Below are 15851 nucleotides of genomic sequence, written 5' to 3' on the forward strand. Positions count from 1 at the left end.
TAAAAAGGCCTTCAAAGCTTCCACACACAGGGAAGATTAGTTACCATTTAGCAACTCAGAAATAAGTCGTTATGTATTTGTGGTGATAAGAATTAAATGGATGCCGACATTAGTATGTGTGGCTCCCTCTTTGGCTGATTTATGTTAGTTTCTCCTCACAAGTTGCTTGAGATTCTTATGGTGCAAATTAATTAGAAATTGGCACCTGATTGTCTTACTAAATGTTCAAATCTTTCGTCTTTTCAAAGGTGCAAGATGTGAAACAGATATAGACGAGTGTGCTTCATTTCCCTGCAAGAATGGAGCCACCTGCATTGACCAACCTGGTAATTACTTCTGCCAATGTGTGGCTCCGTTTAAAGGTAATGAACGCCAAGGAAAGGGGAAAGCAAACATAATTAACTTTAGAAAGCATTTCTGTCAATTGTCTGAACTCATTGCACTCTTCCTACAGCATTATTAGTCCTTCATTTTTTCAAGCAAAGCTTTTAAAATGACCAGCCAATTATGCCTTAGGCTGCAAGTAATGTGAAGTAAACTTTGTTTATACATCTACTATGAGTGTTTCTTTATTAATCAAAATGGATACTTTAATATCAGTTTGTTAACAGAATAAGATTATTTACAAAATGAGAGGCATATGCCCATTAAGCTGCCATCACAAAGATCAGTTGCTTTTCTAGATATTTTTCTCTCTAATTTGATTGGTCATGGCACTGTCTGATTTCTTTTTTCATTCTCAGAAAATAATTTACAGTTATCTTGGAACCCATAAATTGTGTATGATTATTTCTGTTGATGCTTTTAAAGGAAATACACTTAAAACGCAAGCTTTATTGTGACCTTTTTCATAAAAAGTTTGGGGATTTAATTTTAAACACTCACTGCTAAAATAATTTAAAATAACAAATTGTGTGGTGTTCTTGAGCATATCTAGTTCAAGCGATAATCTCAATTAAAGGCGCTTGTTGATTTATAAATTAAATATAAACACATTTTTCCTCCTGCAGTTCAATATAACGATAGATACTTAGGATTCCAGAATAATCATTAAAAGGCAATTTTCTCGGTATGTTGAGACAGCAGGGCTTTTCCCCTTTAGGGAAGATGGTTGCATTAAATTCATCATTCATGAGACAGGAGTGAGCTGTAATGTTTGTTCTTATTATTTTAGTTAATGGTCAAAATTTAGTTTGTTATTTTTATTAGTTTTAATTTATGTTCTGCTGAATAAAATCTAGTATAAAACCAAGTAAATGAGTATTGCAGTACCAGAATTGCCTCTGCTCAGAAAGATGTGAAATCATTTTCAGTACATGGTTAGAAATACTAGTCTCTTAAGTACTTGTTTCACAAGGAGCCAGATTTTTCAGAAGACTTTGGTATTCATTTAGATATCTAAGTAAGTAATTAAAATTTCAGAAAGTCAACATTTCTGTAGTCATCCTTCAAGTAGCTAGCAGTGTCTATTACTCTCAATGGAAAAGTTAAACCCTGCTGGGAAGATTCATAAATGTTAACTGAGATCCTCTGAAAACATAATATTCTTGGTAATAATGGTCTTGGATGTCTAGAATCTATAGGATTCTTGATGAAATGAAAGATTTTTTGAGACCATTTACTTCTTTACAGGTTTACTCAGCACCTTTCAAGATCAAATTCTTATACTGACGTTACCTAGATTTATGACGGTATAACTAAAAGCAGAATTACTTTCATATAAAAACTCTACCTCAGTCTCATGCCATCTGTTTATTTAGTATTAAACTGCTGTAAATGTAGTCTTTAACAGATTCACAGTAAGCCAACAGAATGGGTAGTTAAACTGTTTTCTAATTTTGTGGAAATATTCAGGTTACTGTAACAAATACCTTTGTATGCACTAATTAGATTACAGAATTGCTTTATTAAGTAAGTAAATACATGGCATTATTGGTAAAAGTTATATAGGAATATCTGTTTTATTTTTGGAATATTTTCAGGCTTTCTTGCTTCTTCTGTTATTCTCAGTGGAAATGCATAAATGCTTTATTATGAATTCTGTCATCTACTTGGAAAGCAATCTGAAGTCGTATTTCCATAATACATTGTAATGGTTTGATTCTGCCATCACAAAATCTGACTTAAAGGGTATGCACCAATATTAGGAACATATAATGTAACAGTTGATCAGGATGTGTTCAGCAGACCTCCACTACACAGAATGTAGAATTAAGGAATTCAGAGCATGATTTGGACATTCAGGTGCATTCATACAAAAGGTAGCCTGTCAGATTAAGCTAGAAATGGATTCTATCTATAGAAACTGGTTTGCATATATTTATCTTTCTTTCGTCCTTATTTCCTTGACTATTCTGTTTATTTTGACAAGGAGACTATGCAAGATTACGACCAGAAAGTTTTGATTTTTCCATTTTCCTTTTTCTTCTCCTTTATTTCCTCTTCTTTTAAAAAAGAAAACAGAAAAATCTTCACATTTTTGCTTTCTTTCCATTTCACTTAGAGAGCAAGAATAGCTGCTTCTTATTTTTATGTGCTGCAAACTTTTTGATATCCTGAATATGTACTACTATATTATAAAAAACTTTTACATTAGTCCTGTATGAATACGAAAAGTCATCAGGAACTTTATTAAAGTGTTATTGTATAATCATAGTTTCTTGTATTTTTCTTATGTGTGGTTTGGTTTTTTTTAAAGCATGTAGTTGTCTGCCTTGACAGAATGTTTTAACTCATTCCATTGGCTTCAATAGAATACTGGAAGATATCCAAAGCTTTTAAGAACAATGATGCTTGGGCAGTGCTATATATCTGGATTTTTCTTTAAATGTCTGACCACCCAGACTGTGCAAGTTAACTCCACAAGCCTGATCTGTGAATGATGTCTTATTTTTCCTGTGGGCACAAACCTTTTTAGAAAATCCAATTTCCATGGTAAAGTCAATGCATGGAGAGCACTGGAGAAGTACGTCTTCTGATGCTGTTGCTGTAACCCTAACAGTGACAAAACTAATGCACTCCTCTCCATCAGTATTCCCCGGACAGAGGATTTCCCCAGAGCTAGTGTAGATCACTGGTCTTTCCATATATTCTAGTATTTCATTGGAATTATTGCCACTGAAATTGCTACCTTTGACTTTTCACACATGTTCAGCTGAACAGCTTGAAGGTACCAGCAGTCCACCTATAATTCAAAAGAAAACTGAAGAAACTTATAAGAATTCCAGATACAAAATAACATCCTTATCGACTTCTAATAATGTTCCAATTACTGAATATGATAACTGAAGTATTTTCATCCTCTTTCAGCCAAGTTTCTTGTCCTGTGGAGGGGAAAATTGAATGTCTATTTTCCAAAATCACAGAGCTTTACCTGTAGTCCTGATAAGGTATAAAATAATGAACTTCAAAGTCCATATACTTTTATATCATAACTCTTTTGACCTTAGTTTGGAGGAAGCTCAAGATTTGATTAAAGAAAAAAAAAATATATACCAGATTATGTTATTACTGAAGAGATTCCAGTGTAAGCCCAGACAGAATTCCTAGAAGTTACTGAGCCTCACTGAGCATGTGTTTTAACTGAGGTAAAATGGGGAAAAAAATAATAGCATCTAGATTTATAAAATATGCATTTGCCATTTATAATAGTTATCTATGCCACCAGTATTGCATATGCTTTTGAGTATGTTCTAATTACCGCAAAACGACAGTCCTCTTTTTAAAATCCAGTTCTACATTTCTGTCTTCTTTCACTAGTGTCGTGTCACTGACTTGTATAGTACAAATTACGATTACATCTCATCCTTAAATGTTGAAATGCTATTTACCATGCTGCCAATTACACATACTGCAGTGTAACGTCATTTTCATACAAGATTTAACCCAAGTACCTATCTGGTACAACTGCTTCTGCTTGGTTCTAATGTATTAGTCCCTGCAAATATGCTACTATTTTAGAAATGTTTCCCTCTTCCACCCATTTTCTATCATATCTGAGGTACAACACTGACAGTCATGTATAATGGACATTTTTTTATCAGAGAACATTCTGATGTTGTTCAGAAACGGAGAAAGGGGATCAGCTGGTTTTCTGTTGCATTCCCCACTGGCAAAGTAACTATTGGAGCTGGGAGCAAGAAGGCAAAGTTGATTTGGGGGCAGGAAAAATCAAAGATTTTAACATTAGCGACAGGAGACAAACAGCTGAGAAGTATATTCAGCAACACTTCTGGCTAATACATTATCACTGATAGTCTTTGGCAGTAATTTATCTATTACAGTATTAAGCAGGCCTCTCAGCTCTCTTATGAGCTTGATTCCATTATAATATCCTAACTGGAGAGTTATAATAATAACTTTTCTATTATGATATTGATTCCACAATTGTAGCCTTTCTATAACAGAATGACAGTTATTGCAGAATTGGTATTAAGTGCTTCAGAAGAGAGCAGAGTGTGTGAGAAACATATTGTGAGACTGTCTCATTTAAGGGGTCCTAATAGTTTCATGGAAGGTAGAGTGAAAGCTCCCATGTCTCTAGCAGGAAATACTGTCTTGTTCCATTAAAAATTCACACACAGTTCAAGAACAGTGCAATTAGTAAATTTTTTAGTCCCCATTGTTATATTTTATCTATATATAAAATATATATTTTATCTATATTTATATCAGAGAATAATCGGAAGCTGAAATTGATAATGATCATGTTCTGAAATCAACATGCCCTTTAATTTTCAATGAAAGAAAGAAAGGCTCCGTCTTCTTTTATGCTAAGGAGTGAAAAAAATTTTTTTCCAAACTTCAAACCTACCACATTTTTCAGTCCCTTGCTGGTCGCCATTATGATTTAGCATTTTTTGTCTTAGGCTATTTATTTTGTTATAAGGCTGAAACACACCCATTATATTCCTCCATGCATGCCAGCAAAATTAGAACTATCTTTTTGGATTGCTACAGTTTTATTTGCTTTCCTTGGTTTTAAGTCTTCATATAACTTACAGCTGGAGGAGCACATCAGTTTATAGATTTTATCTGGCTCTTCCTCAGTGGTATGAAGGGAAGAGGAGGAATGTCTGCAGTTCATTCAATTGTTCAAAGATATCTTAGTAGAAGATGTGCTCAAACGCTCAACTGATAAACACTGTTTTACTGTTTCTTAGTAAAACTGGCCCACTACATAGTAGATGAGTCTTTCTTACACTTTCGAGTTTTTCTAGTATTACATATCTACTTTCAGGTACCTCTAGGTATTTTGCCCCAATCATTAGCTGTTTCATCCATATTTAGATGCATTGGTGGTTTTGGTGTTTTATAAGAACTTTGCGGTATATTCAAATATTCTTCTAACAGCCAAGTCTGTAGTAATAAATGCAAGTTTACTGTTGACAGCTTTGAAGTGACAACATATTTATGCATCACACAGCCACATCAATGAAATTAGTCATAACTACTAGACATCAGTCCTTGCTGAGAGTGTAGCAAAGTGAGATTGTCCCTGTATGAGGGATGCTGCTTTTCAGCGTTCTTAGCATGCAAAAGGAGAATGATCCCACTACAATTTCTAGACCAGCTTATTTTTACAGAAAATAAAGCGTGACTTATAAGGGTACTTTATTCTTAATTGGGATTGAAAGCTAAGAAGAGATCTTGCACTCCCACACCAGAACTGCAAATTGTCCTTATTTTCTACACTGGTATTTAAGGAAAAGGTGAACCAAACTACTTTACCAACATTTCTGTGACCCATGGACTGAGACAGTATTCTGCTGTTCCCAAAGAAAGCGCAGGAAGGAAGAAAGCGTTAAGTTGTCCCTTTCATGTAGAGATTGTATATTTTATATGGGATAGCCCTGTAAGAGTTGACATGAATATATATTTTTTTTTTAATTTAAAAAAAGAAAAGCTGTTTAGTAACTTGTTTTTAATACATAGAGTGAAGAATTTTATCATAGAATGGTTTGGGTTAGAAGGGACCTTAAAAATCATCTAGTTCCAACCCCCCTGCCATGGGCAGGGACACCTCTCTCTAGACCAGGTTGCTCAAAGCCCCATCCAAAATATTACATGACTCATTTAAAAAAAATGCACTGTATGTGTTTGGTCTAGATGTTGCTAATAGGTATGACCTTTTTAATCAAATGTATGTAATTGTAGAGGAAAATCAAATTCGGTTCTGAGGAAATGTCTGCTTATTTGTTGCAGCCTTAATGACACATGTCTCCAAATGTGTTCCAATTAAGATTAAAGCAAAAATGGTAATTGGCCATTAAACATGTTGCAAAAGAAAGTAAACTAGTGAGAAAGGCAACTCAGCAGAAAAAAAAATGCTTAAGTCTGTTGAAAAGCAAGAGTAATAATGGAGTTTTCAGCATAGGACACTCTATTATGGGAACAGCTAATTACAAAACAGATAATAAGTAAGAAATGTAAGCGTTCATGAAGGCAAAAAACTAGAGTAGAGATAATAGAGCAATTACTTTTTCAGTTCTCATAGGCTAAATTTCAGTCTTTCCTGTGCCAAGACCCATGCAAAAAGGCAGTTTTGCAAGACCTGTGGCTCTCTCTAGCATATCTCTGTGTTAGACCATAAAAGAATATCTCCTGTTCAACACCAGTTTATATCTAGTTTTGACACTCTCTTGACACTGAACAGCCAAATAAAATTTTATTTAGGGGAAAAATTAAACTGGTGCATAGAGCTATGAAGGGCACTTTGCATCACATAGGAGCTTTTTGTGGATAGAGGCAGAGCGGCCACGTTTGTGGTATATTACCTAGAAAATATGCATTGCCTCCAAGCAATGAAAACGAAGGGTAGTCTAAAAGGCTATGAAATGCCTAAATGGGAATCAGTATGAACTGGGACTTGCTGTTGGTTCATATATGAAGTCACTGAAGAACAACTTTAGAATATTTTTCTCATATTTTTACTGATTTTTCTATTGTTGCTAAAAGTTGCCATCTAGAAACATAAATTCAGGTATTTCTGCCCCCAAAATCAAACAATTCAGAGAGCAAGTAATTCACTTAGGCCATTTCTAGGGTCAACTTAGACCCTCTTGGGTACATTAGGTATCCACAAGGGTCTGGCAGATACGACAAGATCTGTAGGAGACCCATGGCCTTCCAGAACAGCACTGAGAACCCAAAGGCATCTCTAAAAGCCCTGGTTGCTTAACTCTGTCCATATAAATTCAGTGAGGTATGTGTTGTAGTTTCAGCTCTGCTTTCAGTTTGCACCTTGGGACACATCTTGATCCACAAGAAAAATTTTCTAAAGCCTTTACAGCCGTGAGTACTCTGGGAATACCGCATGTGTAAATCCAGTCATCCACAGCAGATAAGGGGTTTGAATTTCATTAGTCATTCTGTGAGAATGGTGTACAAGACCCTTGGTTAGAGGGAGGAGATTGAAGTTATGTAGATAATACAAGGTATATTCATTGCAAATGAGAACCTGTATTTATCTGTCCCTTAATTTTCCAGAAAGTATGTGCAAACTACAATTTTTCAAAGACTTAAAACATGGTTATGTTTTCCCTGGCTGCCCTACAAATTATGAGGACATTGCTGTTGCTCAAATAAAAGTTTACCAAATTTCAGGGGCGGGGAGGAGGGATTTGGCTGGTGAAACAAATGATTACAGCTTTATTTTTCTACATGGCAGGCCTATTTAGGGTCATCTGCCAAGACACAAATATATAAAAGCAATAAAATAATAATCCTGGTATCAGACGAAATAAATAATGTCTGGCTAAACCTGTCAAACAGGATCTCAAAACACAGAAGGATTTGGCCACTTGAACAAAAGGTGGCCATTACTACACCTGAAAATGACACCCACAGGCCATAAAGAAAAACTGAGTTTGACACCAGCTCTCTGTAAGTTTTTTGCATATATTAGTAATTACAGTTGAATTGTGATATAGTAAACAAAGATAAGATAAAAGAATGAAAAGAAAAGCATTCCCATGTATTTCAGTAGGAAATAAATTTGTGGTAATTGTTTTCCTTAGTAGGGTTCTTCTGTTATTTTCTAAGAAAAAGTGAAGCATGCTTGTATGTTGAAATGTGAAATGCACAGATGTGGATACAGACATATCTTCATTGTTTATTATTTATAAACTTGTATATTTTAAAAGAAAAAATGCACTTAAATAATATATCCGACTTCTGTCTTTGTCTATTTTTTACAGAAATTTATACAGGTATGGAGCAATAATATGTATCTCTGTGTGATTTTCATTTTAAAGTTTGTGATGTGGGTCTATCTCATGCTTTGTTCCAGCATTGTTGCATGGTCTGCATTATCATACACAATTAAGGAAATGTTTTTTACTTGAAAAGTGCTAAGTATTGCTTTTCAAACATTCTTCCTTTAAAACAAACAAACAAACAAACATACAGATTTTCAATTAATATGGATTCCACAGAAAATGCCTTTTCACAGATTAGATATAGAATCACAAAGCAATTCTTTTCATGGAAAGTAGAATTTGTACTCCAAGAAAAAGAACGGATTGGCTATACATTTGAATTGAAAGAAAAGACTTGCTATGTTTTTAAGCAGTTAAAGTAATACTTTGCTTAATTTCAAGCAATATCAATATATGCATGCTTCTGCAGGTATTTTTTTTCCTTCCTATCCACTTCCTGGGTACTTCTGCTTTTTTATTTACATTTATTAGCATTTAATCATCTCAGTTGTAGAGGTATTTTGTTTTCTTATGCCACAAAGTAGATCAAGCTAAGCAGACAGTTCATAAAACAGTGGTGAACTTAGGGGTACATCTGAACTTTTCAAAGTTATAGAAAATGACAATTTTGAACTTTTAATAGAGACAATTTCATATTTAGCATTAAGACGTTTAATCTTTAGAGTTACAAGGACATCAAATTTTAGGCATCTAACTGATCATTAGTATTCCTGGGATTTAATGATAAGTTTATAAAAGTCTTTGGGGATTGGCACCATTGAGCTGTATAAAGTTGATGAAAACCAAAACCAGATTTCTCTGAAGTGATAAAATAATTTTTTATATTAAAATTATTGTATACACTAGTTTCAAAAGAACAGTCTTTGGAAAAACAGAAAGTTGCATATAGATTGGGGGCAGGGATTTTGAGGGGTGGTTTTTTGGTTTTTATACAGCCTTATAGTGCCTTTGTACACTAGATTATCTCCCATAACTGAATACATTTTTACTTTTATTGAATGGTGTTCGATTTACTTAATTTACCTTGGAAAACAGTGGTGATTCACTTCAATGTTAGAAGTGTATTTTAGCTTGGTTGTTAAAAGGTGAGTTACTGAAAGACTGAAACTTAATGCTGTTGCAGTGATGTTATGATGGTAACGGGAAAAAACTAAAAACAGAAAACATCTAGGAAAACATATTTATCGTGGAAGATTCACATGAGTCATTGGCTTTTACTTCATATATGAAATAAGTGTAGTGTCATTTTGAAAAAATAGTCTTTACATTCTGAACCTGAGCATATAAACTAAACAATGTAAATTTAAATAAAAACATTCCTGAGTTAACGTGATCTTTTGAAAAATTTCATGTATTCATGTCAGCCGTATAAAATCAGTCTGTTGTAGATTTTCTCCCTATTCTTTTCTTACGGACATCCTTCAAACTGGTGTAATTTTCTCATTTCAGTGAAGCAAAATGCTATTAACTTTATGATATATATTGTTTCAAAAAATTTATAACAATGGCAAATAGATTCTAAGCAAGGCTACTGAAATCCAATGATACCAGTGTCATAAGGTTACTGGAGCTGGATCCCAATAAAATAAAATAAATAAAAAAAATCTTTTAGTTATCCAGTTTCCAAAGATCAGATACAAAGATCAGATCAGCATCACAGTTCCTGTTGGAGCAGCCATTAGAGCCGGGACTGTGACACTCACTTCATAACTTCACAGCGTCACTAGTTCCTCTGGCCCCAGCCTGGTGCCCAAGGGTAGGCGCTCCTACCTGGGTGGTTCCTCCTCTCGTCCAAACCCCCACATGGACCACTTGGCAATGACAGCACTGGGTCTGTCTTGAGAGCTTCCTGTCCTTATGAGTGCATATTTAACACCAGTACCAGAACACTTGGTATTATTTAGGAAATTGCCATACAAATGACACACTTACTGTTCTGGTACTAGCCACAAACAGTTTATTTTCACGGTGTTGTCATAATCATGCCAGCAGTTTGCAATCAGACATATTTTGTCATTGATTCAGTCCATACTTTTACTGCAAAATGCTGACTTTGAAAGCTGTTGTCAGATTTAATTTCTTAAAATATTAGTAGCAAATGGGGTTTTTATTAAATTATTTTCCAAAAGAGAATAACAACATTGAAAAGATGCCATTTCTGATTATAAGAGAATTCTGTAGTATGTATCAAAACATTTAATGTACAGATTTATGCTAAGCAAATAAAACAAAAAAATGTAAATAATTTCACATAAAGAAATGAAAACTTATCGGGTAATTTATTTTCTATGTCTTTTTTATAAATTATGCTTTTGATTTTTAATAATAGCCTTAACAGAACAATCTTTTTCAGCAAAAATATCTATTTTCATTGTTCATTTATGATATTTAGAGATTCAACTGTTGAAGAATTATAAGCAAACACAGCAGAAAAGAGAACTGATTAATATTAGCAGAAAGACATTTCTGAATATGCAAAATACTTCTTATTCCTAAACACACAAAGAGGAGTTTCCAAATAAATTATTCATTATTTGATATATATTGTATGCTAATAGAGAAGCATAGTGTATGTTATGAGCATATGCTTCTAAATATAGAGAAGTATAATATTTAATCCGATATATTGTGCCACTGAAAAGAAAACTGTCCTTCAACTGACTGTGCAATTTAATCATTTGTGCATATTCTTTGAGGGTTTGTTCATGTTTATTCTGATAGACAGGCCTTTAATTGTCTAGCAAAGTAAAGACAATCTATTCTTGTAATCAATAAAATATAGCCAAGAATTAAACAAGCAAAAAGGTTAAACTTGTCTAATGGAAATAAGCATGGTTGGAAAGATGTGCTGAACTTATTAATTCATTAATGAACTTCTGTGTTCGATTCTTTCACATTTGATCTGTTGGGCGTACTTTCTTTCTCTTTTTTGATATATTTAGTAAAAAATAGATGTATTCAAATTAATCATCTACAGTTAAGCATTTAATATTTCTGTATTTTCACAAAATATCTCTAACAAATATTTTATGAAAGAAAATGCAGAAGACATGAATTCCGTATTCTGATTAATCTACTTTAATGAACATTTTTTCACCTATAATCTGTTTGCTGCTTGATTTATCCAAATACCTTTAATCATACATTTACAGCTTTGTAAAAATGCGGATATAAGAGCAACAGCAGCAGTGCATGCATTGTACTAACATGTAAGCACCATTGCCTATTACTATCCAACTTTAATCTTTGTGTGGATATGCATTTTTCAAAAAAATTCTACTTTAAATTAGCTAACTTTCTTTTCTTGGTTTTTTTTTCTACTTATATTGATTAGCATTAATAATCAATTATTTAATAACAAATTATTTTCAGAATCGTATTAAAATAATATAAACAGCTGTAATCCTCTGAGTGAGGAAATGGTCTTTTAAATTATTAATTCTCAACACTGATGGTTAAAAATTAATTGATTCAGGGAAAGGGACTGAGTGGGTAGGAGACAGTCTTATTAATTTCTTGTCTTTTTGTTTTCCCAGTCTTCTAGTTTGAATATGAATGAAATCTTTGCCATTTCTGTCAGTAGCAGAAAAAGATTTTCCATGCAGTGATAGGCAGGAAAGCTGGGTGGTAGGAAAAAGAGGTTGCATTTCTAATTAAAGAGTGATGGAGGTTGCTTGAAAGAGGGCACTGAAAAAACTGTTTAGAATACTACTAGCAATTAATATTATACCACATGTTTTGGCCTCATTTGGTAAATAGGATTGTTAACCCAGGTCATCAACTTTATGACTAGATTTTAATTTACCATTCTTTGTAAGTGTCAGGATAATGTAAATACGTTTTGCTTTGTGCTGTTTTGCTTTACTACAGATAGAACAAAAGCAGTTATTTATTTTTCTGCTAATCCCTCAAAGAGTCTTTTTTTTTTTTGGTCAGGGAACACTTTTAGTGTAATTTCAAATCAGTACAAACTTCACTTGGACCTCACACCCTTCTAGGGAGCTACCTTAAGCAAGAATCTAAACCCAGGCTCCTGCTTGCAGTACAGCATGGGAGGAAGGTGCATGAGGTCCTTACCAGCCACATACGCATCCTGGTCAAGTTGCCATGCTGCCAGGGGAAGTTGCTGAGGAGAATGAACAGGCTACACAGTGTCAGTGATGACAAAATGGAAGATGAAGAGTATTTTCTTAGAGACCTCGAAGGGGCAAAAGTCTGTTACCCACAGGAGCTGGACTGGAGGAGAGGGTAAGGACAGGTAGAGGATACGCTCAGGCATGGGGGGACAGAGATTCTACGACAGTGGAGGCCGGAAGATGATTACTTCTGACAACTTGAAGGAGACTTTCTCTTCACCTACAGAGGTTCACTTATGGAATAAGGATTGGGCCATGTCAACAGGTGAGGAAGAGTCAGTTTCATCCGGAGAGGCATGTAAGCTGTCTGAGTCTCACGCATACAACCTCACCAGCACCACTACAGTGAAGCAATGGTGGACAAAATTGTGTTATTCTCTCATCTAAAAATTGGCGGTGTCTAGCATTCGAGAAAAATACTACAGTACGGGAAAACTGATGCAGTGTGGCATGACTTTTGCTTTATCTAACAGAAATGCCTACCCCCACAAACACTTGCCATGTAAGAGGATGGGCAAATCTCTTTAAAGGTTCTTCCATCAACACAGCAGAAAAACAAGTACTGTATTACTAGATCATCTCACAGTTCCCTTTATGACTGTCAGCCATGTGTTAAGCTCATTAGCGTGGGTGTGAACTCCACTTTAGGAATCAGCAGGGTTGTCACCCATGTCAAGCTGTTGTGATATAAAGATGAAAACTTCAGGGCAAAATCTCAGTGTGCCATATGGCAGCTTTTTCTATGCAGTTCATGAATTCCAGATCTGAGGCTGTCGGCTGCCTATGGCAGGGTCACCCAGCACCGGAGAGATTACTGGTGACATAAAGACAGGGAACAACTTGTGCCCTTCTTTTTCTCCTCTGTCAGCATGACTACTGGAGTCAGAGGGTGGTTGGGTTTTGGTTTTTGGGTTTTTTTTGGTTTTTTTTTTTACTTTAATTCATTCCTACTTGTTGCTTTTGCTATGAGAAGCTGTAAGAACTCATCCCTTAGGTGACTGTCCTGGTTTGAAGGAGATGCTCTTTCTTCTCTGAAGGGGAGAGAGGTAAAAGAGAGCATCTGTCATTTGCTTTAGTGGCCAGCTCAGCCCAAACCACGACACTGTTAAGGAACCAGCTCACCTACAGTAAGGAACCTGCTCATCTATGTGTTTCATTTTAATGAAGAAGGCCTGTTCACACCAGTGAGCTGCTATGTGACTAACAGTTACTGTAAAACAAAGGAAGGCAGTTAGTGTGGAATAGGCCAACAAAATCTGGTCTATAATGACAGTGCAAGCAGAGGAGGAGATACAACAGGTTCAGCTGATTGCAGCCAATATTAAGTGTATAATAACTGTGCGCCTGACCACACTCTTTTATAGCAGACCCCAAATCCGAAAACATATCTCTGTAAATACAAAAGTTCTGTACAGCACTGTAGCTGGATCTCAACCACTATGCTAGAGTTAAAGTCTTGCTGTTCTGAAACCACAATAAATATTCAATATATTCCTCCAGAATAAGCTAATCACTTAACTGATTCAGTTTCCCCAAAATTATATCCAAAAAACCTGTATGAGTTGTCAGTTCTGTTAATTAGCAACCGGTCTACAAACTCAAAGCTGCCATATACTACAGGTGACCTGTAACACTGGTCGATGCTTTGTCAGGAATTCCTGTCTGAAATTTTGAGCCTGAAAAGAAATTGAAAATTCTCAGTACTGTTCTCCGTCTCACAAGCATGGCTCATCTCGTGGAGAGGGTGCCTGTGCCCAGGCCCTGGTGGGGGGTGCTGCAGGGAGGCCTCTGTGAGGAGAGGCCGGGGCTGCCCCGAGCTGGACGCAGCCGGTTCCAGACAGTTCCAACAGGTTCCAGCCGGCTCCAACCAACCCACTGAAGGGCATGGCTGAGCCCCGCAGCCACGGTGGGGGCACCTTGGGGAAAATGTGTATAAAAAAGGGCAAAACGCTGCACAGTCAGTGAATCATGAGGAAAAAAGCGTGAGAAACCACCCTGCAAGCACCGAGGTGAGAGAAGGAGGGGGAGGAGGTGCTCCAGGCACCAGAGCAGAAATGCCCCCGCAGCCCCTGGAGAACACCATGGTGGAGCAGGCTCCTGGCAGAAACTGTGGCCTGTGGGGGAACCAGCACCGGAGCAGGGGAAAAGTGTGAGCAGGAAGGAGGGGCAGAGAGGAAACGTTACGGACTGACCACAACCCCCATTCCCCATCCCCCTGCGCTGCTCAGGTGTGGGGAAGGGGCAGAGGAGTCTGGAGTGACGGAGTGAAGTTGAGCCTGGGAAGAAGAGGGAGATGGAGGAAGGTGTTTTGTGTTTGTTTCTCACCATCCTATTCTATTTTTAACTGGCAATGAATTCGATCGGTTTTCCTCAAGTCGAGCCTGTTTTGCCTGTGACAGTAATTGGAAGTGGTACCCCATCTTTATCTCTTATTTTCTCCATGTGCCTTGTTGAGGGGGAGTGAGAGAGCAGCTGCGTGAGCATCTGGCAGCCAGCCAAGGTCAACCCACCACAACATAACTGTATGGATTTGAATTTTTTTACATGACTATCCAGGTGCTTTATGTTGTAGTGTCACATTGCCCATCGCTGGGTCTAAGGTTACAGCCTGTCTAAGGAAGAGGGAGGTTGTTGGGGCAGGGAGAAGCTGCTCCAGGAAGGGATGGCTGGGCAATCAGAGCTGGGGCAAGGACACTAGGGAAGCGGGCAGAGGGCCTGGGGTACAGCAAACCCTGGGCAGCTCCGCCAGAAAGCATAGCATAGACACAGCCCAGCCTCAGCAGGCACAGAAAGGCAGATGGGCTTCAAAGGGACTCAGAGGGGCTTGTGCACAGGTTATCGCAGCCCCAAAAGCCCCTGAGCTCTGTCTGAAACTAAGCCTGAAAGAACAGACATGCCTTCAGCAACACTGAGGGAAAAGGGAGGCAGCTTTACAAACCCAGACCCATTTGATCTCTGTTCTGTCTGCCCTCATCATTTGGAGTTTCGCTACTGGAAAACATGAATCAGTCTTGCTTATGTTCTAACAAATTAAGACTCACTTTAAAGGGCCTTTTAATCCCTTTTGATCTATTTATTGCAAATTAAAGGTTTAGATGATGGCATATGCAACCCAAGATCACCATCACACAGTTCCTTGATTAGCCCAGATAAACGTACATAATCTGTTACACACTAGAGTGTTTGTTAGGAAAGAGTAGAGGGACTGCGTGGGATTTTCTATTATACGGAACTTTTATAAATGATGGAGGCAGTCAATCGTTATTAAATACATACACAATTTCAGTAAAATCCATTTGTTTGTAGTCACAAATTGCATGCAGAACAATTATATGAGTTAACTTACATCTCATTCATGTTCAGGTTTATGGGTTAATGTATAAACAGCTCATATGGTAGCTGTGACAACAAGATATCAGGAAGACATAACAGGAGGCTTCAAAACAAAATTCATTAATTATTTTTAAATACACTTTCTGAGCCATTTTAGAGGATA

The 15851-nt window shown here is 36.5% G+C and overlaps 1 protein-coding gene across 1 annotated transcript in view; it reads left to right on the plus strand.

The window, feature by feature from the left end:
* Positions 1-15851, plus strand: part of EYS (eyes shut homolog) — an 884174-nt gene that overhangs the window by 283206 nt on the left and 585117 nt on the right. Inside the window, exon 19 of the mRNA XM_063330257.1 lies at positions 249-362. Coding sequence (XP_063186327.1) covers positions 249-362 — 114 coding nt within the window. The remainder of the gene's footprint in view (positions 1-248; positions 363-15851) is intronic.

Source organism: Chroicocephalus ridibundus, chromosome 3 (genome assembly GCF_963924245.1).
Source record: "Chroicocephalus ridibundus chromosome 3, bChrRid1.1, whole genome shotgun sequence".
Lineage (NCBI taxonomy): Eukaryota > Metazoa > Chordata > Aves > Charadriiformes > Laridae > Chroicocephalus > Chroicocephalus ridibundus.